The sequence below is a fragment of the Hyperoodon ampullatus genome (genome assembly GCF_949752795.1).
Source record: "Hyperoodon ampullatus genome assembly, chromosome: 1".
In the NCBI taxonomy this organism is placed as follows: Eukaryota; Metazoa; Chordata; class Mammalia; order Artiodactyla; family Ziphiidae; genus Hyperoodon; species Hyperoodon ampullatus.
This window is the reverse complement of record NC_136914.1, coordinates 167,740,480-167,766,537: the sequence shown is the minus strand read 5'-3', so window position 1 is coordinate 167,766,537 and position 26,058 is coordinate 167,740,480. Positions and strand designations below refer to the sequence as shown.

General features: G+C 42.7%; 1 protein-coding gene across 1 annotated transcript in view; it reads right to left on the bottom strand.

The window, feature by feature from the left end:
* Positions 1-19,829, bottom strand: part of CC2D2A (coiled-coil and C2 domain containing 2A) — a 131,177-nt gene extending 111,348 nt beyond the window's left edge. Inside the window, exons 1-3 of the mRNA XM_079707442.1 lie at positions 19,776-19,829; positions 16,767-16,850; positions 14,414-14,537 (exon numbers count right to left, since the gene is read on the bottom strand). Coding sequence (XP_079563568.1) covers positions 14,414-14,537; positions 16,767-16,850; positions 19,776-19,814 — 247 coding nt within the window. The 5' untranslated portion in view covers positions 19,815-19,829. The remainder of the gene's footprint in view (positions 1-14,413; positions 14,538-16,766; positions 16,851-19,775) is intronic.
* Positions 19,830-26,058: the final 6,229 nt, after the last annotated feature.

The following is a 26,058-nucleotide window of genomic DNA, read 5'->3' as shown; positions in this document are numbered from 1 at the left end:
TGGTTTTGTCATATATGGCCTTTACTATGTTGAAGTGGGTTCCCTCTATGCCCACTCTCTGGAGAGTTTTTATCATAAATTGGTGTTGAATTTTGTCAAAAGCTTTTTCTGCATCTGTTGATATGATCATACGGTTTTTATTCTTCAGTTTGTTAATATGGTGTATCACATTGATTGATTTGTGTATATGAAGAATCCTTGGCAACTCTGGGACAAATCCTACATAACCATGGTGTATGATCCTTTTTAAGTGTTGTTGGATTCTGTTTGCTAGTATTTTGTTGAGGAGTTTTGTATCTGTATTCATCATTGATACTGGTCTGTAATTTTCTTTTTTTGTAGTATCTCTGCCTGGTTTTGATATGAGTGTGATGGTGGCCTCATAGAATGAGTGTGGGAGTGTTCCTTCCTCTGCAATTTTTTGGAAGCATTTGAGAAGGATGGGTGTTAACTCTTCTCTAAATGTTTGATAGAATTCACCTGTGAAGCCATCTGGTCCTGGACTTTTGTTTATTGGAAGATTTTTAATCACATTTTCAATTTCATTACTTGTGATTGGTCTGTTCATATTTTCTATTTCTTCCTGGTTCAGTCTTGGAAGGTTATGCATTTCTAAGAATTTGTCCATTTCTTCCAGGTTGTCCATATTATTTGCAAAGAGTTGCTTGTAGTAGTCTCTTAGGATGCTTTGTATTTCTGCGGTGTCCGTTGTAACTTCTTTTTCATTTCTAATTTTATTGATTTGAGTCCTCTCCCTCTTTTTCTTGATGAGCTTGGCTAAAGGTTTATCAATTTTGTTTATTTTCTCAAAGAACCAGCTTTTAGTTTTATTGATCTTTGCTATTGTTTTCTTTGTTTCTATTTCATTTATTTCTGCTCTGATCTTTATGATTTCTTTCCTTCTACTAACTTTGGGTTTTGTTTGTTCTTCTTTCTCTACTTCTTTTAGGCATAAGCTTAGATTGTTTATTTGAGATTTTTCTTGTTCCTTGAGGTAGGATTATATTACTATAAACTTCCCTCTTAGAACTGTTTTTGCTGCATCCCATAGGTTTTGGATTGTCGTGTTTTCATTGTCATTTTGACTCTAGGTATTTTTTGATTTCTTCTTTGAGTTCTTCAGTGATCTCTTGGTTATTCAGTAACATATTGTTTAGCCTCCATGTGTTTGTGTTGTTTATGTTATTTTACCCTGTAATTTATTTCTAATCTCATAGTGTTGTGGTCAGAAAAGATGCTTGATATGATTTTAATTTTCTTAAATTTACCAAGGCTTGATTTGTGACCCAAGATATAATCTAACCCGGAGAATGTGCCATGTGCACTTGAGAAGAAAGTGTAATCTGCTGTTTTCAGATGGAATGTCCTATAAATATTAATTAAATCTATCTGGTCTATTGTGTCATTTAAAGCTGCGATTCCTTATTAATTTTCTGTCTGGATGACCTGTCCATTGGTGTAAGTGGGGAGTTAAAGTCCCTCACTGTTACTGTGTTACTATTGATTTCCTCTTTTATAGCTGTTAGCATTTGCCGTATGTATTGAGGTGCTCCTATGTTGGGTGCATATATATTTATAATTGTTATATCTTCTTCATGGGTTGAACCCTTGATCATTATGTCGTGTCCTTTCTTCTTTCTTATAACATTCTTTATTTTAAAGTCTATTTTATCTGACATGAGTATTGCTACTCCAGCTTTCTTTTGATTTCCATTTCATAGAGTATCTTTTTCCATCCCCTCACTTTCAGTCTGTATGTGTTCCTAGGCCTGAAGTGGGTCTCTTGCAGACAGCATATATATGGGCCTTGTTTTTGTATCCCTTCAGCAAGCCTGTGTCTTTTGGTTGGAGCATTTAATCCGTTCACATTCAAGGTAGTTATAGATATGTATGTTCCTATTTCCATTTTATTAATTGTTTTGAGCTTGTTTTTGTAGGTCCTTTTCTCTTCTTGTGTTTCCCAGTTAGAGAAGTTCCCTTAGCATTTGTTGTAGAGCTGGTTTGGTGGTGCTGAATTCTCTTAGCTTTTGCTTATCTGTAAAGCTTTTGACTTGTCCATCAAATCTGAATGAGATCCTTGCCGGGTAGAGTAATCTGGGTTGTAGTTTCCTCCCTTTCATCACTTTAAATATATCGTGTCACTCCCTTCTGGCTTGTAGAGTTTCTACTGAAAAATCAGCTGTTAACCATAAGGGAGTTCCCTTGTATGTTATTTGTTGTTTTTCCCTTGTTGCTTTTAATAATTTTTCTCTGCCTTAATTTTTGTCAATTAGATTACTGTGTGTCTCGGCATGTTTCTCCTGCCTGGGACTCTCTGCGCTTCTTGGACTTGGGTGGCTATTTCCTTTCCCATGTTAGGGAGTTTTCGACTTTAATCTCTTCAAATAATTTCTTGGGTCCTTTCTCTCTCTCTTCTCCTTCAGGGACTCCTATAATGTGAATTGGTGCATTTAATGTTATCCCAGATGTCTCTTAAGCTCTCTTCATTTCTTTTCATTCGTTTTTCTTTATTCTGTTCAGCAGCAGTGTATTCCACCATTCTGTCTTCTAGGGCAATTATCCATTCTTCTGCCTCAGTATTCTGGTATTGATTCCTTCTAGTGTATTTTTCATTTCAGTTATTGTATTGTTCATCTCTGTTTGTTTGTTCTTTAATTCTTCTAGGTGTTTGTTCTTTAATTCTTCTAGGTCTGTGTTAAACATTTCTTGCATCCTCTCGATCTTTGCCTCCATTCTTTTTCCGAGGTCCTGGACCATCTTCACTATGATTATTCTAAACTCTTTTTCTGGAAGGTTGCCTATCTCCACTTCATTTAGTTGTTTTTCTGGGGTTTTATCTTGTTCCTTCAACTGGTACAGAGTCCTCTGCCCTTTCATTTTGTCTATCTTTCTGTGAAAGTGGTTTTCATTCCACAGGCTGCAGGATTGTAGTTCTTCTTGCTTCTGCTGTCTGCCCTCTGGTGGATGAGGCTATCTAAGAGGCTTGTGCAAACTTCCTGATGGGAGGGACTGGTGGTGGGTAGAGCTGGGTGTTGCTCTGGTGGGCAGAAATCAGTAAAACTTTAATCTGCTTGTCTGCTGATGGGTGGGGCTGGGTTCCCTCCCTGTTGGTTGTTTGTCCTGAGGTGACCCAACACTGGAGTCTACCTGGGCTCTTTGGTGGGGCTAATGGTGGACTCTGGGAGGGCTCACAGCAAGGAGTACTTCCCAGAACTTCTGCTGCCAGTGTCCTTGTCCTCACGGTGAGCCACAGCCACCCTCTGCCTCTGCAGGAGACCCTCCAACACTAGCAGGTAGGTCTGGTTCAGTCTCCTATGGGGTCACTGCTCCTTCCCCTGGGTCCCAATGCGCACACTACTTTATGTGTGCCCTCCAAGAGTGGAGTCTCTATTTCTCCTGGTGCTGTTGAAGTCCTGCAGTCAAATCCTGCTAGCCTTCAAAGGCTGGTTCTCTGGGAATTCCTCCTCCTGTTGCTGGACCCCGAGGTTGGGAAGCCTAATGTGGGGCTCAGAACCTTCACTCCAGTGGGTGGACTTCTGTGGTGTAATTGTGCGCCACTTTGTGAGTCACCCATCCAGCAGTTATGGGATATGATTTTATTGTGATTGCACCACCCCCTACCATCTCATTGTAGCTTCTCCCTTGTCTTTGCATGTGGGGTATATTTTTTGGTAAGTTCTAGTGTCTTCCTGTCGATGACTGTTCAGCAGTTAGTTGTGATTCTGGCACTCTCACAAGAGGGAGTGAGTGCACGTCCTTCTACTCCACCATCTTGAACCAATCTCAATAAAAGATTTTTTAACATAGTAATATATTATTTAAAATTCTGTGGGGGAAATGGAATGAAGGAGTTAGAGAAGAAAAGGGAATGATGTGAAATTCTAACTGTTCAGGGAGAGTTTGTTTATTATTTTGAAACAGATAATGGTGGTTCTCAAATCAATATGCCATTTAGATTCCTTTGGATGCTTTAAAAGTGACATAAGAGTTTTATTTTAAAACATTAATATTTACAATATGACATCAATAAAATCTTTTGTAAATATTTAAAAGCATGATAAAGACTCTTGATGGCAAGTTACATATAAGCATCATTCTTGTAGTGATCATGGACAAAAGGGTTGGGAGTACACTGGCCTGAACTGGCTTTTCACTCTTGCCTCTCTCCTCCCATGATAAATAATTGCCCACTGTTGTAAAATTCCAGGGATAGAATGTAAATATGGAGTTGAGGGGTAAGGAGAGCATAGGATGGAAGCCAGCTTGACTTCAGTAGGAAAACTTGGAGAGGAGCAGAGGTAACAATCTTAAAGCCTTGAGAGGAAAAACGTAATGAGTGAGACAATCAGTTGGACTGTCCCCAACTTCTAACCTACTTCACTTGGATGTAAGAGCTTGGGATACCTTTTCAGCCTTAGCAAACCTCTGTCAACACATGACTTCCTCAGCAGTCAGGCAGGAAAAACTCAGCATTAGAAAAGGGCCTGAGGTCAGTGGTGGTTGTCCCTAGGGTATAAGAATGTGAGTGATTATTTTCTCCTATTTCCTTCTCCAGATTTTCTAATTTCATTAAATGGATGAGTATCATTTGTGGAAATTTTACTACACAAAATGGAGTTCAAAACAGGCTGAGAACTGCAAGCTCTGCCCTGAGTTCCAGCCCTAGCACTGCTGAGAGCTCACCTGTGCTGAGGGTCTGCAGGGAGTTCTTTGGTCAATTTCTTCATGGGTTTGGCTTGTTGCTCAGTGCTACCACCCCAAAAAATCCAATTAATAATGTATAAAAATTTAAACAGACATTTTACTAAGATGATATACAAAAGGCTAACAAGCATATGAAAAAATACTCCATATCATTAATCACTAGGGAAATACAAGTTAAAAGCACAACGAAATACCACTGTATACACATTATAAAGGCTAAAATTGAAGACAGATAATATCAATTGTTGGCAAGGAAGTGAGAAACTGGAACTCTCACAAACTGTTGGTGGGAAAGTAAAATGATACAGCCAGTTTGTAAAACAGATCAGCACTTTCTTATAAAGTTAAATATACATTTATCATATGACCCAGTTCATAGAAGCATTATTTATAATATCCCCAAACTGGAAATAATCCAAATATTCATCAACAGGTGGACGAATAAATAAAATGTAGTATACCCATATGATGGAATATAATTCAGCAGTAAAAAGGAAAAAAATGTGGATATATGCTACAATGCTTATAAATCTCAAAAACATGCTAAGTGAAAGAAGTCAGACACAAACCCCTACATATTATATGGTCCTATTCACATGAAATGTCTAGAAAAGGCCTATTTATAGGAATATAAAGCAAATCACTGTTTGTCTAGGGCTGGGGGTGGGAGTGGCTGCAAACAGGCATAAAGGAACTTTTTGGGATGATGAAAATGTTCTAAAACTGGATGGTGGCGATGGCTGCACAGGTCTACAAATTTACTAAAAATCATTGAATCGTATACTTACAATGGGTGAATTTTATGATATGCAAATTATACTTCAATAAATCTATTAAAAATGCAGGCTGTCTTATGTGATATGCAAAAGTGGGTGTTAAGTTGGTAGTTGCATATTTAGTCTGAAAGAAGCCCAGACTGGAGATAAAAGTTGGGGACTGCTCAGTTATACATACGATAGCTATATGATAGAATTTAAAGTCTTGAGATGACTGAGAGAATGAGTGTTGACAAAGATAAGGGGACTGAGCACTGAGCTTGGGGGCTCCAAGATTTAGAGGCTGGGGTGTAAGAACTAGCAAGGAGATGGAGAGGTCCAGCCAGCAAGGGAGAAGGAAAACCAGGAGAGTGGTGTCCGGGGAGCCATGTACATAAGAGGAGAGAGTGTGAGCTGCAGGGAACGCGACTGAAAGTCAAGGACGGTAAAGATGAAGGACTGACTATAGAACTTAGCAAATGTGTGGTTCGTGGGGACCTCAACAAGGAGAATTTTGACAGGGAGGGGGATGTGAATTAGAGGAGTAGGTTCAAGATTGGAGCCAGGATGGGAACAGACGACTCTGGAGGAATTTTGCTATAAAGGAGTTTTTGGGAAAATTTCTTTCCTTATAACTAATAATAATGATGGGTCTGTTTTATATTCTTTGTATTCGTTTATGAGATGGTCAGTCAGGTGGGGCACAAGAGGAGACAGAGGAGAGGCTCAGGAAACAAAGTTGATCATGAACTCTCAGGTTCTGCAGCCAGGGGGCAGGACATGCCACGCAGGGCACATGGAAAGACACCAGCGTGGTCAGGAGCAGAAGATAGGAGGGGCTGAGAGCTCAGCTCACGGCCTTTCTTGCGATTTCTGAGGGAAAGACAGGGCAAGGTAAGCAGTTTAGGGTTGGTGGGTTCGAGTGGTTCTGGGGGGGCTCTAAGCTATAGGGGTGGTCCCTAGTTGCCTGGTACCTGGCCCTGGGATGATCCAGGCAGAGGAGTTTTGCTTCCTGGGGTTGTACTGATGCCGAAAGCTCAGGTTCTCTGCACTGGTGCCAGAACGAATCTGAGAGACAGAGTTCTGGGTGAAGTAGAAGAAGATAGCTTTATTGCTTTGCCAGGCAAAGGGGGCCACAGCAGGCTCCTGCCTCAAAAAACTATGTGTCCCAACCCCGGAGGATTTGATGAGAAGTTTTATAGCAATAGCTCAGGGGGGATGTTGTTGACAAGATTAGGATGTGTGAAGGGCTTGCACTCCCTTAATCTCATCTCAGGTGCTCAGTCTCCTAATCTTGAGCTTTTTTGGTCCCTTTCGTCTTCCCTCAGGTGGTTTCTTGGCTGCTCTTCCATTGATTACCAACAGTTCGAATACACACTTTGGAACTCAGGGACAGTCATGGAGGCTGGAGTCTTGCCTACAAGAAACAGGGGACAAAAAAGGCCTCCATGCCCAGGCATCCCACAGGGCCTCCGCTCAGTTTCAGTACTGGCCAGACATGTAGGGCTCTTGATTGGTTATTTTACATTAAAGTCATGCTCCAGCCCTGGCTCTTTGCTATCTCTAACAATTGGCTACTGTCTCCCCAACCAGAAAGGTTTTTTTGTTTTTGTTTTTTGTTTTGTTTGTTTGTTTGGGTGCTTTTTTTTAAGATGTCAAAAATCATAATATCCAGAAAAAAATTGTATTGAATACAGCATACAATTTATTTTTACTTAGATAAATATTTTACTTAGCACTGTAATTTAGTCCCCCAAGTACCGTGTGAGGTAGTAAACTCCAGTGTTGGTGAACTTTTGATATTTCCTACATTCCCCAGTGTGCACCCTCTGACTAGAATGTTCTTTACTGCTGGGCTCCAAGGTAACTCCCAAGACCAACTCCTTTGGGCCATTCTCCTCTTGTCTTATACTGAACTTTATAACATTTGTTTCCTGGGTCAGTCTCTCCAGGTCTTGGTGACTTTTAAAAAGTATGCCTAAAATAGGTGATCTATTTCCTTTCATTTGCATCAAATTTCACTGGATTCTGAACTTTATTTTCAACTAATACTGAGAAATTGGCTCTGAATTGATGCTTTAACCAGAGAAACTAACAGGAATGAATGGAAAACAGATGTCAATAATGAAGAAACTTATGTTCATAAGAAACTGCTTAACATTCAATAGTTCCTCCCTTAAGAGATGGTGCAAGTTGGAATCGTGGGGGAAATGTGTGTACTTTTTTCCTAGATGTTTATTTGATTGGGAGCTATGTCCCTATTCGGTGAAATGCTTTCTGTATTTGGAAAGTCATGACTATGTATATGTTTGAAAAGCAGATTAGAAGTCAAAGCTTTCAGTGCATGGATCTACACTGCTGTTCATCAGGGAGATGGCCCCTCTGGGCGTGTGCCTGGTGCAGTGCGGGAGGCCATGTCTTCTAGGGTGCTGGTATCTGAGCATCTGACTACAGTCTGGACTTGACAACACTTGGAGCCCTGCAGGAATGCTATAGGATAGAGAGGGTCATGGGTTCAAGGGCAGAGGCTGGGGTGGTAGCACTGAGCAACAAGCCAAACCCATGAGAGGTTTGGGGAATGAACCATCAAGAGGGAGTCAAAGATTTGGATTCAGGTGAGCAGACTTGGTTGGAAGGATGTGGTGGGTGTGGTATGGGGGTAGTAAGTGAGCATACAGAAACCAGAGCATGGCCGTCAGTAAAATACAGAGAGCACTGTACCTTCCCTGGGCAACTGTAAACCATTCTCTTTAAAGACCAATCAGAGTTAAGATTTGCTGGTATAGAATGATGCTGTAGTGCAGCAATTAAGAACACGGGTTCACTTAGTATGATAATCTGAGGGAACTATATTCAATATCCTGGTTTATCAAACCATAGTGGAAAAGAATATGAAAAAGAATATATATATATGACAAACACTTTGCTGTATAGGAGAAATTAACACAACATTGCAAATCAACTATACTTCAATGAAATAAATTAAAAAAAAAGAAAAAAAAAGAACACAGGTTCCTGAGGTCTGTAGACTGGAGTTTGAGTTCTGGCTCCACCACCTCTAGCTGTTGGTTCTCTCTGAACCTTAGTTTCCTAAATTATAAAACAATGCCTGATGACAGGACTGTTCTGAGTAATGTAATGCATGTAAAGACCTCAGCATGGTGCCAGCCATATCATAACACTCAAAAGAGGTAATTATTTTTGTTAGTTATTTAGCATCAAGTTCTTCCAGCTGGAGAAGGCGACTAGGTATGTGCCAGACCCTTTGTGAGGTGCTTTCTGTGTATCATCTGATTTCACTGTCATAACAGCTGCACGAAGCCAAGACTTTTATGATCCTCGTTTTTATCAATATAAACGAGGCTCCTGTGGCTGAGGGAGACTGGTCTGCTCCTCAAGGTCCCAGGACTGAAAGTAGTAATGAGTAGTAGTGAGTCTGATTTCAGTTTCTATGGGTTTCAAGGAATGTTTGCTGACTTGAAATGTTGTTTATTTCTCTTAATCTTGGGCAATGTACTGGGATATGAGTAAGAAAGAGAATGAGGAATCTTGATGGAAATCTTATCAGAAAGCTTTCTGTGTGCCTCAGAACATGGTATTAAGCTCTCAGGGTTCAAGGCTGTCAGATTTATCATCTGGTTTTCTCCCTCCCTTCCTTCCTTCCTCCCTTCCTCCCTCCCTCCCTCCCTCCCTCCCTTTCTTCCTTCCTTTTCTCTCTCTCTCTCTCTCTCTCTTTCTGAGGGAGAGGAGGATGCCTCAGGTAAACCAATAAGTGCTTAGAGAAGAAAAATACAATGAAATCATATGAGCTTAAAAAGTTCCACAGCTTTCTTAGCATAAACTTTCTTGCTTGAGATAGGGAAACCACCGAATCCGAGGTTTTTGCCTAGAAAAATGTAGGTAAGTAGCATTTATAAAATGGGCATGAGAGACAGCCTCTTGAACCATTTAGTAGTCTTAGCCCAAGTTGGGGGGGTGGGAGGTGCCAGGATGGTTCCACATATGAAAATCAATCAGTGTAATACACCTCATTACTGGAACAAAGGACAAACACCACATGATCATCTCAATTGATACAGAAAAAGCATTTGACAAAATTCAACATTCTTTTATGATAAAAAAACATTCGACAAACTAGGAATAGAAGGAAATTACTTCAACATGGTAAAGGCCATATATGAAAAGCCCACAACTTACATTATACTCAGTGGTGAAAAACTGAAAGCATCTCCTCTAAGATCAGAAACAAGGCAGGGATGTCCCCCCGCCCCCAACTTTACTTCTATTCAACATAGTACTAGAAATCCAAGCCAGAGCAATTAAGCAAGTGCTATAAACAGAATGTTTGTGTCCTCCCCGAATTCATATGTTGAAGTTTATGCCCCAGTGTGATGCTATTTGGAGATGGGGCCTTTGGGAGGTGATTAGGTCATAAGGGTGGAACTTTCATGAATGGGACTAGTTCCCTTATGAAAAAGACCCTAGGGCTTCCCTGGTGGCGCAGTGGTTGAGAGTCCGCCTGCCGATGCAGGGGACACGGGTTCGTGCCCCGGACCGGGAGGATCCCACATGCCGCGGAGCGGCTGGGCCCGTGAGCCATGGCCGCTGAGCCTGCGCGTCCGGAGCCTGTGCTCCGCAACGGGAGAGGCCACAACAGTGAGAGGCCCACGTACCACAAAAAAAAAAAAAAAAAGACCCTAGAGAGCTTCTACGCTGCCCCTTCTACCATGTGAGAACACAGCAAGAAGACAGCCACTTATGAACCGAAAAGCAGGCCCTCCTTACAAGACACCAGATCTGCTGGTGCCTTTATCTTTGACTTTTCAGGCTCCAGAACTATGAGAAACAAAATTTCTGCTGCTTATAAGCCACCCAGTCTATAGTGTTTTATATTAACAGAGCAAACAGACTAAGACAGTAAGAAAAAGTTACAAAAGGTATCCAGATTGGGAAGGAAGAAGTAAAATTATCTCTGTTTGCAGAAGACATTGTCTTATGTAGAGAAAACCTTAAAGAGTCCCCTCCCACACACAAAAAATGTTGAAACGAATAAGCAAATTCAGCAAAGTTCCAGCACAGAAAATCAATATGTAAAATCAGGTGTGTTTCTATCCACTAACAGTGAAACATCTAAAAAGGAAGCTAAGAAAACAATTCCATTTACAATAGCATGAAAAGAGTAAAACACTTAAGAATTAACTTAACCAAAGAGGCAAAAGACTTGTATGCTGTAAACTATAAAAAACTGTTGAAAAAATTTAAAGAAGACACAAACAAATGGAAAGTCACTCCATGTTCATAGATTGGAAAACTTAATATTGTTAAAATGTCAATACTACCCAAGGCAATTAACAGATTTAATGCAATCCCTATCACAATCTTAATGGCATTTTTCTTATGAAAAGAAAAGTTCATCCTAAAACTCACATAGAATATTAAGTTTCCCTGAAATAGCCAAACCAGTTTTGAAAAACAACAGAATTGGAGGCTCAGGTGTCCTGATTTCAAAGCATATTATAAAGCTACATCCATTAAAGCAGTGTGGTACTGGCATAAAGACAGACATATAGACCAATGGGATAGAATAGAGAACCCAGAAGTAAAACCATGTGTATGTGGTCAAATAATCTTCAACAAGGATGCCAAGACCACTCAATGGGGAAAATACAGTATCTTCAATAAATGGTGTTGAGAAACTGGCTATCCATGTGCAAAAGAATGAAGTTGACCCTTACCTTACACAATAAACTCAGAAAGGATTAAAGACCTAAATGTGAGACCTAAAGTTATAAAACTCCTAGAAGAAAACACAGAGGAAATCTTCATGACATTGAGTTTGTTAATGACTTCTTGGATGTGACACCAAAAGCACAGGCAACAAAGGCAAACACAGACAAATGGGACCACCTCAGACTTAAAAACTTCTTCACACCAAAGGACACAACCAATAGAATACAAAGACCAACTGTGGAATGGGAGAAAATATTTGCAGTTCCCTTCGGATCTAATTTCCTTCTTCTTCCTCTTTCTCACTGTCTATCAACCACTCTGGTATCCTTGTTCCTCAAACACACCAAGCACACTCTTGCTTTAAGGCCACTTTCCTCAGGGGTCTCACATTTCCTTCAGGCCTCTGCACAAACATCTTCTCACTGGAGAGGGCTTCCCCTGATGACCTTTCATAAAACAGCAACACTCCTCTCGCCTCCACTGTAGTCCAGTCCAGCCAATTCTTTATGTTTCTCTGTAGCACTTCTCACCTCTGGCCATACTGTATATTTATCATATTTTTTTTGATTTGCTTTCTCTTTTTCCCTCTAACCCCCCAGCTGGAATATAAACTCTGTGGGGGTATTAAGGCCTTTTATTCTTGTCCCTACTTTGCAGATAAAGAAACTGAAGTTTAAGGAGGTGGGGAAACTTGCCCAAGCAAGTAAGAAAGTAACAGGTATAGACTGGTACACACACTTGTCTGACGCCAAAGACCGAGGCCTTAATGGATACAACTGTACTGCTTTTCTGTCACAAGCTTAATAAAGAGATGGGTGGAGAGCTTTCTGAGTGGGCACCAAAGCCTGGGAATGCCCAGGTGGCCACAAGGCATTCAGAGGCCAGTAGCAGTCAACCAGGGTGGAAGCATATTGGAGAAGAGTGGGAGTAGAATTGGAAAGGGCCAGATCACATAGGGTCTCAGAACTCAGAACAAATAAGAGTGTGGATTTTATGCGATGCTTATTACAGATTTCTGAGTATAGTTTTAAAGAAAGATGAATGTGGTGGTTTAAATATATGCCCATAAATTTCTTTGATACACCTCTCTTTAAAGGTGGAGCCAAATTTCCCTCTCCCTGAAGATGGGCTGGACTTAGTTTCCTGCTAAGTGGGTGGGTGATTTCCTAGGCAAGGTCCTATAAGACACGGCTGCTCCTGGACGCACTATTTTCTGCACACACTCGGGTGTTTTAGAGCCCTGTGTTTGGAGTCCTCTCCTACCAACACTCTACCACGGAGACACCTGCACATCCTCTATTGCTTCTGCTCTGTGCCTTGCCCTTCCTGTCTCAGGTCGAGACTCCTCGTGTTGCTCATTCCTTGCACTCTCGCTCTAACGTGTGTTGACATACTGAATGAGACCTATTCTGCTCTCTTGACCACATGGCTGACTTTCTGCTGGTCTTGACCTCTCGTTTCTAACTGATGCCTGTCTACCCAGGCTTCTAATCCATCAGGTGCCCCCACCTCACTCCCAGGGATTTTCTCTACATCTTGGTCCACCAGTGCTGCCAAATCAGCAACAGCCTCCAGCTCTGCCCTGAGCTGCCCAGCGACCGGCTGGTCATGACCTTGCTCAGGCAGGCACATCTTAGCCTTGTACTGTTCTTTCCTTCTTCAAATCATAAATTGTGTTTTTTATTTTTTCCTTTTGGACTAATGCATAGATTGTCTATTATCTCACTCTAACACACCTTAGTTACTGTGTATTTATTTAAAATACTAGTGCATACTATTTACATATTTAAAATTGTGCACACTATTTAAAATATTTCCACATCCTTTTCTTGATTTGATCTTTACAATCACCCCCATGGTGACAGTGAAGAGTATTTCCCCCATTTTAGGAAGAAGGAAAGAATTCACTTTTCATTATGCTACAGAGCCTTTATTACTGGCCATGCTCTCTGACATTTTTTTTTCTCTTGATTTTAAAACAACTACTTAAATATTCAATAGTTGTGCTATGGACGGAATTGTGTCTCCACAAAATTCATACACTGAAGCCCTAACCCTCAATGTGACTATATTTGGAGACAGGGCCTCTAAGGAGGTAATGAAGGTTAAACGAGGTTATATGGTGGGGCCCTAATATAATAGGATTAGCATTCTTATAGGAAGAGACACCAAAGTGAGCACACAGGGAGATGCCAGCTGCCTACAAGCCAGGAAGAGAGGACTCACTGGAAAGTGACCACACGGGCACCCTGATCTTAGACTTCCAGCCTCCAGAATTGTGAGAAAATAAATGTCTGTTGTTGGAGCCACCCAGTCTATGGTATATTTTGTTACGGCAGCCTGAGCACACTAAGACAAACTGTAATCTTCAATAATGAATAATTTTACCCATTTAGAAAATGAAGCAACTATATGGGATAAAGTTTGGTTCTATTTTACTAATTTGTAACAGTTCTACTGTGTTATTGCTCTTGGATGGGAACCACATTTTTCTTAGGGTTGGACTTCAGATGAACTTGCTTCCAAAGCCCTCTAATTTCCAATAGTTACTTTATTCCCCAGCTCAGCTGCAGAAAAATAGAGTAATAATTATGTAATAATTATGTAACAATTGAAAAGTGTAACATGCCTTCTTCTCTGATCTAATCCACTGTTCAAGAAAAGCAACAAGTGAGGGGTAATAATTTTCCCTACAATGAGCAGAGAATGAATGATGGTCACTGTGATGGGGAAAAGTAATGCTGTAGAATACAGGCCACAGTTCCTGGAGGGGGAAGGGAGTGTTGTGTGTGTGTGTGTGTGTGTGTGTGTGTGTGTGTGTGTGTGTGTTGGGGGGTGGGCTGAGGGATGGATAAGAGAAGGGGTCCTCGAGGGGCAGGATCTCCGAGAGCCTCAGAAACATCCTCAGGTTTTCCAACATCTGATTCTAGTACTATTTCATTGATAAATATGCCTTCCTATTTCACCCACCCTGGAATGTCTACCTATTTGATTATTTGCACCATTTCTATTTCAATGAATGCTTCAAAATTCTGTGGTTATGTAAATATGTCCTGGGGTTGTGTCCTGTCTCCCAGAGAGAGGTGAACTTAGAAATTGCCTAGAATTGGGGTAAAATGCTGTGGAGGGCGGTGGACGTGTACAAAAAATAATACCCATGCAAAATCCCCACGATTCTCTGTGCTGATCCCAGGAGGCAATTAATACTGGTTGACAGAACTTACTCCGTGGGCCTCGTCGGCTCGTCATGCCCAGGAGGTGAGTGTCAGAACCTTCCTGCACGGGCTCCTGCTGGTCGTCTGGATGGGATTTTTTAGACACCATTTCCTTGGGGCCAGCAACCGATAGCTGTGGGCAGATGGTCAGAGGTTGTGAATCTCAGGGCTTCGGTTGACTCAGATGCTATCTCAGGATGAGGTGGGTCACTTAGCAAGGGGACAGGCCTTAATCCTCTTCAGATCTAGATAACTGTGGTCTGTGTCACCTGAGTCACTGCGGTCATGATCACCTATCCCCACAGGAAGCAGTGTTGATCCTGATTTTCTCTAAGAGGTTTCTTGGGGAGATGACCCAGGTGGCGCAGTGACTTCCCTGGTGGCGCAGTGGTTAGGAGTCTGCCTGCCAATGCAGGGGATGCAGGTTCGTGCCCTGGTCTGGGAAGATCCCACATGCCACAGAGCAACTAAGCCCATGTGCCACAACTACTGAGCCTGTGCACCTAGAACCCATGCTCCACAACAAGAGAGGCCACCGCAATGAGAAGCCCATGCACTGCAATAAGGAGTGGCCCCCCACTCACCACAACTAGAGAAAGCCCGTGAGCAGCAGCGAAGACCCAACGCAGCCAAAAAATAAAATAAAGAAATGAATTTAAAAATAAATTTAAAAAAATGAGTATTTTCACTTTTTCTAGGTTTAACGTGTAGAGCTCTGTAGAAATTTGGAGGAAAAGAGAAACAGGAAAATCACAACCAAACTATTTGATCCCAGCTCCAACTCATTTGGAAATAGCTGTCAAAGTGTCCCTGGTTAATCCAGGGCAAAGAACAGCCTCTGATTCCTTCCCCAAACTCTCAGAGGAGGGCAGACTGGTGAGCAGAAGTGGAAGTGGAGGCCCCAGGTGAGTGATGGCCTTTGGGCCAGACAAAGGCTTGCCTCCAAACTCAGATTTACCATGGGACTCGAGCGAGTTATTGAACTTCCTAACTTCCTTCCTCACCCGTAAAAGAAGGGAAATAAAAATAGCCCATTCACTGAGATGCTGCTATGTATAGGCACTTTGTAAAGCACAGACAGTCTGACTTAAATAAATGGCCTGGAGTGGACCTGACGCATTTGACTTAAAAAAAAAAATCCCCAAGTGATTCTGAAGTGCCGCAGGGGTTAAGAAACACTATCCAGATTTCTCACAAAGCTCCAAAGACTGCATGCTCGTTTTCTGATCAGGGCTCTTTGTGCAGTTCAAGGAATGAGATGATGTCTCAGGAAAGTGCCACACCTAGGACACAGAAAGTGCCTTCTCCTTTCCATCCCTGCTCCTTTCTCCCGTTTAGTCCAAGCTCCACGCCCCTGGCACTGGTCACCATTGCTTACTGTGCCTGTGGCCTTGGAGCTAAGGACTTGAGCTCTTTCCATTTGTACTGGCTCATCTGACGCCTCGTTGGGCCCCGTGGCCCCGGCTGCAGAGCCCCCCGCTGACCCTGCAGGAAGGGGTTAAAGTCCCTGAGTGGCCGGAGGGCCCAGCCACAAGGCCAGGTAGCACCTCCAGCCGCCCTGGGCCCTCCCCTGGGCCACTCCATCCCAGCTACAGAGAAGGAGTTTCCTTGGCCCAGCTTGTCCCAACGGGATTGTGCTGGGCGAGGGGAGAGCTGAAAAGGGGTTTCTCCCCTGACTTCGGCTCCCTGGTGCCCTCCCCACCGCCCCGGCCCCCCCTCTCCAGGCGGCCCCATCACGTGGCTGCCGGCTCAAAATGGCGCTCCTTCCCCCTCCCTCCCCTGCTGGCACCTGGATTATTCCAAGCCGATCGCCCCTCCGCAAAATCTTCCCGGCCTCCTTTCCCAGGTCGTCTATTTACCTGGAGAAGGTGGACCTTGTATAGAGATGCTCACGGCCAAGGAGGGCAACTTCGGCAGAGGGCAGAGCCGGGGGAGGGACTGCCAGCAGGCCCGGGAGATGGGGATTGGCCTCGGTTTAGACTGAGGCAGAATTTGGGCTTGGAGCTGGGAAAGTGGAAGTTCCCTGAGATTTGTAATCCTGCACTGCCATCTACCGCTGGTCTTAGTTTATGGCCTGATGACAGCACTAAAGGGGCTCATTTCAGCATTTCTAAACTTCTCTCTCAGGGGATGGGAAAATCCTTGGAGGAAACATGCTCCAAATACTGCCCATGGCTTCATGGTGAGGGTCATCCGTGAGGCCCCACGTAGGGTCCTTCACCTGGACCATCCACCGGCATCCCTGCCTCTCCTAGAGAAGGCCAAGTGCTTGTACCCATAGGAGGCTGTATGGCCTCTTGGGGTGCAGTGAGCTGTTAACTGACAGCCCAGTAGACAGACAAATGCTTCTGCCACTCCCTACCTGCTTCTTTCCTTTTTGTCTTGGAACCTTCGCGGTCTTCTTCTGTCTTCCCTCATCTGCATCCTCACTGTCTTCAATGAACTCCTGTGTTAAGATGCAAAAGGGAGAATTATCTCTTAGTGTGTGTGTGTGTAAATTGGGAAAAAATGATAAGTGAGGAAGAGGAGTGGGATTTTTAGGTGTTAAAATGACTGTCTTGTCCTGGAGCCTCCACCCACTAAAGCTGAGTGTGAGTGAAGGGACAATGGACAGACATCACCATCTACTCTTCTCAAAAGTTGTATCCAAATGGAAAGATGGTCAATGTTATGGTGTTGGAGCTTCCATCGACCCAGGTGCTCATTCATGCCTAGGGCATTTATGGACTGCTGACTGTGTTCCAGGCCTTGGGCGCACAGAGGTACCGGAGGTGACTTCCCTCAAAAGTCATAATCTAATGAAGGCCACGAACAAGTGAATCTGCCAGAACTGATGTACTGACCCGGATGGAGGCCTCTGGCCCAGGACGATATCAGAATCACACTAGGGGCTTCCAGGGTTGGACTTCTCTGCTCTCCAACCTTACTATCAGGTAGAGAATAATGAGGATACGTGTTAAATCACCGTGGAAGTTTGTATTTAATGCAAATTTTTTCAGGTCTTTTTGAAAAGGGAGAAATCCTTTTTGTGTTTTGTTCTGTTTTAAATTTTTCTTGGAGTATAGTTGATTTACAATGTTTTGTTAGTTTCAGGTGTACAGAAAGTGAATCAGTTATGCATATGTCTACTCTTTTTTTCAGATTCTTTTCCCATATGGGTCATTACAGAGTACTCAGTAGAGCTCCCTGCGCTATACGGTAAGTTCTTATTAGTTATCTATTTTATATATAGTAGTATGTGTATGTCTATCCCAGTCTCCCAATTTATTCCTCTCCCCCTCCCTTATCCCCGGGTAACCATAAGTTTGTTTTCTACATCGGTAACTCTACTTCTGTTTTGTAAATAAGTTCATTTGTATCCTTTTTTTTTAGATTCCACATATAAGCAGTATCATATGATTTGTCTTTCTGTGTCTGACTTACTTCACTCAGTATGACTATCTTTAGGTCCATCCATGTTGCTGCAAACGGCATTATTTTGTTCTTTTTTATGGCTGAGTAATATTTCATTGTATATATTACCACATCTTCTTTATTCATTCCTCTGTTGATGGACATTTAGTTTGCTTCCATGTCCTGGCTATTGTAAATAGTCCTGCAATGAACATTGGGGTGTATGTATCTTTTCAAATTAAGATTTTTTCTGGGTATATGCCTAGGAGTGGGATTGCTGGGTCATATGGTATTACTATTTTTAGTTTTTTAAGGAACCTCCATACTGTTTTCCATAGTGGCTGTACCAATTTACATTCCCACCAACAGTGTGGGAGTGTTCCTGAAAAGGAAGAAATCCTTTAACAGTGCCAACTTCATTTCTTTTTCCATATTATGCTTTCTAAAGTTTTAGTCATAAAATGTTAGAGCTGAAGCCTCTTAAGTTTGAAGCTTTAAAGTTTTCTAGTTTGAGTTTTACAAACCAGGGCACAAGTACCTCGGGGTATAAAAGAAGTTGCAAGATAAATCCAGAACTTCTTCTGGTGTACCGGATTTATTAGACTTTTTTTTTTCTAAAATTGGGAAATTTTTGTTTTTATGCTGAAACAAACTTGGAACACAAAGTATGGGTTTTAATCATATAAGATTTCAAAAAAATGGCATGCAGGTTGCTGGGCTAGGCTTCAACCACTCATCAGTGCCCTTGGCCATCTGTTTAGGGAAGACCTGAGTTTCAGCTGCAGAGGAGGGAACTGAGGTCCCAACCAGGGTGTGGGCGTGGCTTGGACTTTTTCTTCGTCTAAGGGACCTGATCACTCTGAATCATCCTCTAGGTGCAAGCCCCACCCTCACTCAGGCCTCCTTCTTCAGAGCCTATCAGGATTTAGATAAGATGATGATATTGAGGTGTGCAACTGTGGCTCTTAATTCAAGTCTAAATTCTTATTGGCTTAGAATGGACTTGTGAGAAATATACATCAAGCTTTTTTTTTTTTTTTTTTGGCTTTCCAATAATGTTTTGATTCTCTGTCAATGGAAAACTCTCCAGTAGGACCTCAAATTAGACTGAATGTGAACTCCAGGAGAGCTTAGAGTTTTCTTCACTTCTCTATTCCCAGGGACCAGAGGCACAATAAATATTTGTTGTGTGAATGAATGAGCACAGGTAGATGTAGGTAAGTTGTCAGTACTTGATATCTTGCTTAAAGTTAATCTGTGTGGTTTCATCTGGGTTCCTTCAGGCTTTTTGAAGTTCCTATTGGAAATAGCATATTGTCCCCATTTCTGCCTCTAGGGTCTCAAGTTACTGAGCCCTAGAGCCAAGACAGAAGCAAGGATTGAAAGGAATACTTTCTCTTCTGTTCGGAGGTCTCTGGTCTCCAAACTGGAGAAGCCTTCGCTCCTCTGGTCCAGGCAGTGTTTAATGATGTTTTGCACAAAATAAGTTAGAAATTGCAGGACTCCATGAGAATTTTATAAGTGGTTATAATCTACAGTTATTGTCCTCATTTTGAATTTCTTTAGAAATCAATGTGCTTTACTGAAAAAGAATGAATCTCTGTATATGTATAAGTGAATCACTTTGCTGTATACCTGAAACTAACACAACATTGTAAATCAACTATAATCCAAAAAAAAAAGAAAGACATCAATGTGGTTCAGTAGAACTGGAGCCTTTAGATGGTAACTCAGAACTGCTGTCTGTTGGAATTCATGAAATGGTGACAAAGCAGCTTCAGAGCCCTCAATCCTGGAGCACCTGCAGGGCTGCATGCACCCCTCTTCTCCTCCGTGTGCCCAAGGTAGCACCTTCTGCATGCAGTAAGTGTGCAATAAATGCTCATTGCTGGCCTAACTTCCTCACTCATCAACACGTGTGACATGAGCATGCACACACAAATATACATCCCTTGGAGACATCTGAGCCATCACTCACCTCTGTAATTATTTTCACTTTTTCCTCCTTGGGCTTCATTCTAGCTGTGATGGCTCCTCCCTGACAGGCAAAGACCAAAGAAGAAGTCAGACCCTTTGAACACAGTGAAACGTCTTTCTTCTTACTACTGATAAAGCTGAAGCTGACCTTGATGGTTAGTGAAGTGTTTGAACTGAGTAGATGTTGCATCCACAAGGAATGCATTCTTAGGCCCCAGGATTGGTGGACATGAGCCCCAGAGGGGAAAGAAGGAGGCTGGACCCTCTGTCCCCACAAGCCTGTCAAAGAGCTTGGCTTTCCTGTGTAGGAGGTGGAAGCCAGGAGAAGGTTCTGCCCTTGGTGTCAGATGACCCTGGTAGGAATCCAACTCCTGAAGGACTATTTCACAGCCTCTCCTCTCCACTCAAACCTTCACCTTCCCAACCCCCTTCATTCTCTACCCTTGGCCTTTGTTCTCATTTCAAGAGCAAAGAGATAAAGCCAGAGATGGACCCTCCCCCATCCCCATCCCCCTGTCTCACCCCACTGAGTCATGTCACCCCCTCTGCTTCCACTTGCTCCTGTGGTCTGTCCCTGCTTCCATCTGGACCAGGGTTTCTGCCTGGGCACTTCTCCCACCCCCTCCAGGGCCTTGATCTGGACAGTTTCCCCCTTTCACCTGCATAGTCATTTCTTCCTGCTCTTTTGGTTTATTCCTATCCATGTACAAAGGCCCCTTCCTTAAAAAACTCTCTCTGGGCTTCACATCTCTTTCTAGCTGTTGCTCAGTTGTTCAACCTTCTGAAAGAAAAATCCTCAAACCCTCTCTTTCCAAATCAGTTTTTTGAACCTAGCGCTCCCTGGAACTGCTCTTGCCAGCATCTCCAAGGACCTCCACATCACCACATCTTATGGTCAATCCTCAGCCCTCACCTTAGTTGCCCTGTCAGAGGCGTTTAGTAATGAAAGTGACCAGTTGCTTTCTTTTTCTTGAAATATCTTCTTCACTTGGCTTCTCAGACATGCTCTCTCCTGGCTCTCCCCCTACCCACTGCTTCTCCTCCTCAGATTCCTCGGCTGGTTTCTTCTCATCTTCCGAGCACCACATGTGACAGTGCCTGGGGCTCAGCCTTGCCTCATTCCCTTGGTGAGATCGTCCTGTCTCTTGGCTTTAAATACTGTCAATCTACTGATGCTCCCTTAATTTACACCCAGGGCCCAAACGTCTCCCCAGAACTCCAGACTCAAATATCCAAGTGCTTGATGGACACCTTCCCTTGGCTTAACATGCCCCAAATGAAGCTCCTTGTCATCACCCCTGAATCTGCTTGTCCTGCAACCTTCCTTGTTGCAATACACAGAACTCTATGTTTTTCCCAGGCCAGAAACCTGGGAGTCATTCTTGAATCCTCTCTGGCTCTCACATGACACACCACATCCAATCCATCAGAAACCCTGCCGTCTTCACCTTCACATTACATTGACAATCCCACCACCTTTAAGCAGCTCACTGTTACCACCCTGGTCCAGTATCATTGTCTCTCAGGGTTTTTTGTAAGAGTCTCCTGACGTCTTTGCTTCCCACCGCACTTACCTACAATCCATTCTCTGTATTGAAGCCAGAGTGAATTGTTTAACATATAAGTGAGATCATGTCCTTCCTCCGCTCAAAATTCTCCAGTGACTTCCTCCTCTTAACAGAGTTAAATCCGAAATCCTTCGATGGCCTACAAGCCCCTCCATGATCTGCCCTTGAATCTTCTTGCCTCAGGGCCTTTGCAGTTGCTTTGCCTAGAACTCTCTTTCCCAAGACATCTACCCTGTTCTCTCTCTTTTCGTTTCCTTCAGGACTGCTCAGATTTCATTTTATCAGAGAGATCTTCCCTGAACACTCACAGTACAATGATAATCTCCCACCCTCACCTTCCTGGAGCTCCATAACCACCTTACAGCAATTTCTTTTTCCATAGTACTTATCACCAGCTAACATACATATTTATTTGTTATTGTCTGCCCATTCTCATTAAAATATAAGCTACAAGAGGGCAGGAACATTTGCTCATTGTTTAGCCCCAGAGCCTAGGACTATGGCTCCCAGTAGACACAATAAATTTTGTTGAATGAATGACTAAATTACTCTTTATTGGCTGTGTCTTCCTTGGCCACATTCTGAAGACCTTCAAAGCTTCATCGTCCTCCTTGGGCTGCTGTGAAGATTAAATGAGAGACATGGGGAGCAACAGCAAAGCTGACAAATCATAAGCCCTTCTAATAGCTATGGAATCTGAATCTTAACTGGGACTTCGTCATGTAAGCAGCTCATCTGAAGCCTTCAAGGTTTCATTTACCCTAACGGAGAATTAGCACCTTAAAGGGAAATAAAGCATCTGAAATTCTATTGTCTCCAGTCCAGAACTCCTCCCAGGCTGTAAAATATGGAGGAAAGGAAATGGTGAAAGCAGCTAAGATATTAAAAGGGTGAGGAGGTAATCTAGAGAGAATCAGGGGGAAGATAATAAAAATAAAATTCTACAGGGCAAGGGAGCTCCCTGAAACAGTGGTAATTATGAAGTGGAAAAAAAAAGAACTGTGAAATATTTTAATAACGAAAAAAAAAAAAGATTCTCAACAAGTTAAAAAATGTTACATGGAAAGAAACAGAAGCAGAAAATGAAAAATGTAATGGGGTTGATTTTTTTCTCCTCATTTTTTCCTGATCATTACCTTTGAATGAGTTTCTAAGGAAATCAAATGACATCAAAATTTATCTTTTTATGAGCACTGTTGCTAAGAAAACAAATCAATACTCTGCAACTTTAATATGCAGCTTGTCATCATCATGTACATTGAGTGTTTGTTAATATATTCCTATTGGCAACATCAAAATAAGAGCCGTGATTTACTGTAGACTTATTTTGTTCTCTCTCTAGATATACGTTATCACTCTGGCTCACAAAAACACTTCCAGCTTAGTAGCATATGCCTCAATTTGCGCATGTGGAAATGGAGGTTTCCTCTGAGGTTAGCCTCTGACAGGTTCCATGTTTTGCCATTATGGTTATTAAATGTCACAATCAGAACTTGGCCCCGAGAATCTGTGATTCCAGAGTCCTCCTCCATGTCCCCCTACCTCTCTGTCTCAACCTTTATTCTGGTTTTGCAATATCAGTAACTCTTCTATGTTAGTCCACTATTCTCGAAATATTTACAGTTGAAAAGCACAGAGCATTGCCCCTGTGGGAAAGGGCTTTGGCTACTTTAGGTCAATGACGTATTTAGTTTAACTCAATGCAGAAAACCAAAAATATTTTTCAAGGAAAGTACTGACGCCTTCATCCAAACAACTGGATTATCTCTGAGGGTCATCAGAGGATCAGAGTCCTGTCCAGAGGGTCTTGTGGTAAATTCTGAAGAAGCAGAGAAAAAGAAATGAAAGTATATGAAAAGGGAGGCATTGTATGCAATGCTTTTCAACCTTGGCTGCTTAGAAGATAATACAGAATATGCGTCCTACCCCAGAACAGTGAAGACATGGGTTTATAGAAAGAATGAGACCTTTGTAAAAAATTATGTGAATCTGGATTCAAATTCCAGCTCTGTTTATCAGCTGTGTGATCTTGGAGCAATGCCTTCACCCCTCTGAGATACATTTCTGTACCTGTAAACGTGTGATCATAATTCCTACCTCAATGAGTAATTATTTTATCAGGGTTAAATGACAGAATATGTGTAGTAAAATGCGTAGCATGGACCAGGCTCTCAATACTGGGAAGTAAGTGTTATTATTAAGAAAAGGTGACAGTAGAGGTGGAATGTAGAAGAAAAGAATGAGGAGGGAAAAAGCAGTTAGGGGACAGGAATGAGAATAGTAAGAAAGACCTTAGGTGACGTCAAATTCCCCATTACCCTCTTTGGTTCTCAACTTTGAATTTGTGGCACCAATAACCAATATGCCCTCTCTCCCATGCCGCAGCTGCACCCAGGGCAGTTTGTTTTTCTGTTTCCTTTTATGGTGTTTCTGAAACCATCCCCTGTCCTCACACCTATGAGCATTTTCTCCCTGTGCACAACATTTAGCATTTTCTGTCTGATCCTGTTAGATCCTGGAACACTGGGCAGGTGCCATGCACACCCTATTTGATTTCCTTTCCTAATTCTCCAAGTTATCCTAGCCACAGCTTCCTGTAGTAAAAGGTGAGGGACAAACAGCTTTATAGAATCATTTCATCAGCTCCATATAATGTATAGTGTCTTCAAAGAGTACAAATACCACATTTGAGCTGTGTGATGTGACATATACCCAGTGCATTTATCTGATGAACTGAGTGCTCCCAGATCCTCCCTGGGAGTCATCCTGCTGTGCTTTAAGCACTCAAACCCTTTCATAAATCTCTTATGGTGCTTAGCTCATTGTACTGTTATTATCTGTTTATAGGTCTGTCTTCCCAGTAAACTCTGAGCTTCCGACCTGCTCTTGTTCATTTTTGCACACTCGAAACTTCAGCACCTTACTGAAGCCTGGTGCATTGTTGATGATCAATACATGTTTGAATGAATGACTCTTTAAAAGAGCTCTAGGAGATCCTTTCAAAAGAGGATTTCATTCTGGTCCTGAATTTACTTGCAGGAAAGCTTATATGAAAATCCAATAACATACATGTATTCCCATTAGACTTTATCAGCCTTTCAGAGCCCCTCTTTGCAACAAAGGGAAACAATCAGTTTAAACACAGCCGGTAGATTTCCTTGTGGTCTTTTGGCGAGAGCAGCCAGCCTTTGTCTGTAACGGATCTTCCTCTGTCTAATGCCAAGGAAAGTGAAGCATGCAATAACTAGTATTTCGCCCCTCGAACCAATTTGAACTAAAAGTCCCAGAAATGCAACCGGCAGCCAGTGTTTCCGGGAGACCAGAATGCAACAGGATGGCGTGGACGTCCTAGGAAGGAAGCAGAGACAGCTTCGGGAGAAATTCCACCCAGGGGCTGTCATGAGCCAGACTTAATTTCCTGCAAACCAGACACCAGGCAGTGGCTCAAATCAAAGTAGCCCAAGTCATACTGTACCTTTCCATTCCAGAAAGTAAAATGTAAATAATAATGATGAGGACCCCTACATTTACAATTCATTAGGCTCAGGGTGTCCAGGGGAGAGACTGAACTCCAAGCCTGGTAGCTGAAAGCAGGACTGCACTGCTGCAACCCAGCTCCCGGGAAGAAGTGATTTACCTTAAGGAACTTTACAAGGCACTTTGCAGATTCTCCTTCCTGGAATGAAGGGAACGTGGAATGTGTCTCACTGGTGAATCTTCTAGAAAATCCAGAGGGAAAGGCTGAATGTTGGGACGGCCCCTGGGCTGCTCCCTGGGAAGCTGCAGCCACGTCTCAGCAAAAACACCCGCTTAGCAACCAGTTCCTAAGGAAGGTCACTAGGTGGCTTTTTTTTTTCTTTTAAAGTGACAGGTTACTCTAGCAGAGGAACACACACGCACGGGGTGAGCTGAGGTGCACAGCTTACAGGAGAAGCACAAAGGGAATCAGCATGGGGGAGCTGGGCAGCAATGAGGTCAAGCTTTCGGAGCTGTCCCTTCCCTTACAGCATCTGCTTGCTGGGCATTTCTGGTCAACGACAGGCAACGCTCAGAGGTGGGCCGCTTAGAGTCAGCGAAGGTCGTCATTACAGGGCAAGGATGTCTAACTTATCTGCTACACAGGCTCCCTGGAGGTTGCTCTGGAGCGTTTTCTGGTTAAACGTGGAAAATGGAATGTACACGAGGAATCTCTGCTTATTCTCTGAATCCCACTGAACTTACTGAACGAGGACATCACTGTTATGGCCCAGAAAGCAAAGGAAATGGGAAAAGAGGCAAAGAAGATGACAGAGTAATGGAATGAACAGACCAAAAAAGCCACCCTCCAAGTATACTAGCATGTGTGCCTGTGTGTGCATCTGTGTGGATCTGTGTGTGCCTGTGTGTGTGTGTTTGTGTCTGTGTATCTGTATATCTGCTTGTGTGTCTGTCTGTGTGTCTATGTGTGTGGGTATGTGTCTCATGTGTGTGTGCCTGTGAATCTGTGTCTGTGTGTGTATCTAAGTCGGTGTATGTATGTGTGTATGTACCTGTGTGTGTCTGTGTGTATGTATCTGTGTGTGTCTGTGTGTGTGTCTTTGCATTTCTGTCTGTATGTGTATGTGTGTGTGTGTCTGTGTCTGTGTGTGTGTCTTTGCATTTCTGTCTGTGTGTGTATGTGTGTGTGTGCCTCTGTGTGTACCTGTGTGTGTCTGGGGTGGGGTGGGGTGGTCAGGT